This window comes from Alligator sinensis, unplaced genomic scaffold (genome assembly GCF_000455745.1).
Source record: "Alligator sinensis unplaced genomic scaffold, ASM45574v1 scaffold74_2, whole genome shotgun sequence".
Lineage (NCBI taxonomy): Eukaryota > Metazoa > Chordata > Crocodylia > Alligatoridae > Alligator > Alligator sinensis.
Genome location: NW_005841931.1, coordinates 296,203 through 298,548, shown reverse-complemented (window position 1 = coordinate 298,548; position 2,346 = coordinate 296,203). Strand labels below are relative to the sequence as shown.

Genomic DNA, 2,346 nt, shown 5'->3' with positions numbered 1-2,346 from the left:
CCGTGGCGCGGCGCAACGAGCGGGAGCGCAACCGCGTGAAGCTGGTCAACCTGGGCTTCGCCACCCTGCGGGAGCACGTCCCCAACGGCGCCGCCAACAAGAAGATGAGCAAGGTGGAGACGCTGCGCTCCGCCGTCGAGTACACCGTGGCGCGGCGCAACGAGCGGGAGCGCAACCGCGTGAAGCTGGTCAACCTGGGCTTCGCCACCCTGCGGGAGCACGTCCCCAACGGCGCCGCCAACAAGAAGATGAGCAAGGTGGAGACGCTGCGCTCCGCCGTCGAGTACATCCGCGCCCTGCAGCAGCGGCTGGACGAGCACGACGCCGTGAGCGCCGCCTTCCAGGCCGGCGTGCTTTCGCCCACCATCTCCCCCGGCTACGCCAACGACATGAACTCCATGGCCGGCTCGCCCGTCTCCTCCTACTCCTCCGACGAAGGATCCTACGACCCGCTCAGCCCCGAGGAGCAGGAGCTGCTGGACTTCACCAGCTGGTTTTGAGTCGCCCGGCCCGGGGAGGATGCTCCTGGGCGCGGGGCTTCCCTCCCCGCTCACCCCCACCCCTCTTCCCGCTCCTCTCGGGAGGACACGGAGGAAATCTGTGTGTGTGCGCGCGTATGCGCGCGCGCGTGTGTGTGTGTGTGACAGAGAGAGCGTGTGCAGAGATCTCTCCAGCCCAAGCACACGAGGGGGAGTGGGGGGGCCGCCTCTCCAGGAAGACTGAAGCACTCACTGCCTTTGCACTCCGCTCAAGGACCACGACGGACTTGAAAGCTGCCTGCTCAAGCATGCGGCCTCGCCGGCCGGCGTCCCCCCTCCCCTCCGGCCGGGGAAGAGCGCTGCCTACCCTCCACCCAGCGAGGAGCTCTTCCCCCGCATCCTCCTCCTCCTCTTCCTCCCCCTCTTCCAGCCCTGTCCCCTAACCCCTGTGGACAAACTTAGTCCCCTCATTTTGGAAATTCAACTCTGCTGTACTCAAAGAGCCCTTCCCCCACCCCACCCCGACCTCTTTTTTTGCTACCACCTCCCTCCTCAAAATGCTTCCAATCTTTTTTTGTGAATTTTTTTATTATAAGAAAAACAAAACAAAACAAATCTATTTGTATCTATCCTAACCAGTTTGGGGATATATTAAGCTATTTTTGTACATAAGAGAGAGAGAGATTTATAGAGGTTTTGTACAAATGGTTTTAAAATGTGTATATCTTGATACTTTTTTGTGTGTGTGTGTCCTTTTTGGGGGGAATATGTCATGCTTCTTACCTCCTGCTCTTTAGACGTGTAGTCCCACCTTACCTTACAACTGCCATCTTTTGTATGTGGCTGTTGTAAAGGACTCGGGGGTTCCTCCAGATGTACTTTAGCACCAACGTGTCTTACTTTATAGCAACTTTCTTAATGTATTAATAATGTTATTAAACCGTGTTCAGAGTGAACAAAGTTTTATGCAGCTATTGTCCAAACGCCAAACGGGAGCCATTTGTTGTATATACTGCCTTTTTTCGAGGGGGAAAAGGAGAAAAAAAAGCAAACAAAACAAAAAAACCAGCAAGCAAACAAACGAGAACCTGACGCCACTGCCTTTTCTTATTGTTCTATGACGAACTTACAAAGGTCCTGTATAACCCTGTTTTATACAAACTAGTTTCGTAATAAAACTCTTTTTTTTAATGAAAATGATCAGCTGCCTATTGCATGTATATTTGGTTCCTGCCCCGCCGTGTGAAGGGGCAAACTGTGAAGTGATCCTCCCCTGCCAGGGATAAGTTGCATATGACCTGTTTTGTTGTCTGTGATGGATGTAACTTATATGTATATGTAGACATAGGGCATATGTATGCAAAGCTATGGAGGTATAACGATTGTTTTCTTGCCCTTCTGTGTTGCAAATGTGTATCCAAAGCAAGAGGCGAGGGGATGATTAATGGCTTCATTGTCCTTCGTGAAATCACTGCACATTAAAGAATTTCCCAAAAGAATGAACCCTAAAAAAAGAGGGCGCTGCATCCCACATTATCACTGCTCTGCCCTGGCCCCGGGCAGCCTCCCGCGAAACAGGGAAGAGGACAGACAATACGGGCCAACGCATAGTTAGTGCCACCGAAAAATACACGCTACTTTGTTGCCTTTGCTATATTTATGCGAGACGAGCAATAAATAAATTTAAAAAAATCACTGGGGAAAGGAGGGGGGAGCTAAATAAAAAAAAAATAATAAAGCGGAGAAGTAGAAATGTGTGGCAGATTAGAGACACTGATCTTTCTAAGCTTGTTATTCTATCCAAATAGCGTGATCTGCGTGTAAAAGTACCCAATTACCAAGATTCAAAAAGAAATTGGACTCTTTC

The 2,346-nt window shown here is 50.9% G+C and overlaps 1 protein-coding gene across 1 annotated transcript; it reads left to right on the top strand.

Annotated features, from left to right (window-relative positions):
* The first annotated feature begins 104 nt into the window (after positions 1–104).
* ASCL1 (achaete-scute family bHLH transcription factor 1) lies at positions 105–1,620 on the top strand. Its single transcript, XM_006019548.3, has one exon. It carries the CDS (start codon positions 105–107, stop codon positions 498–500), a length of 396 nt encoding a protein of 131 aa, XP_006019610.1. The 3' UTR covers positions 501–1,620.
* Positions 1,621–2,346: the final 726 nt, after the last annotated feature.

What these genes read in the sequence shown, in the direction of transcription:
- ASCL1 (XM_006019548.3), top strand. Translation starts at nt 105, where the DNA reads ATGAGCAAGGTGGAGACGCTGCGCTCCGCCGTCGAGTACACCGTGGCG.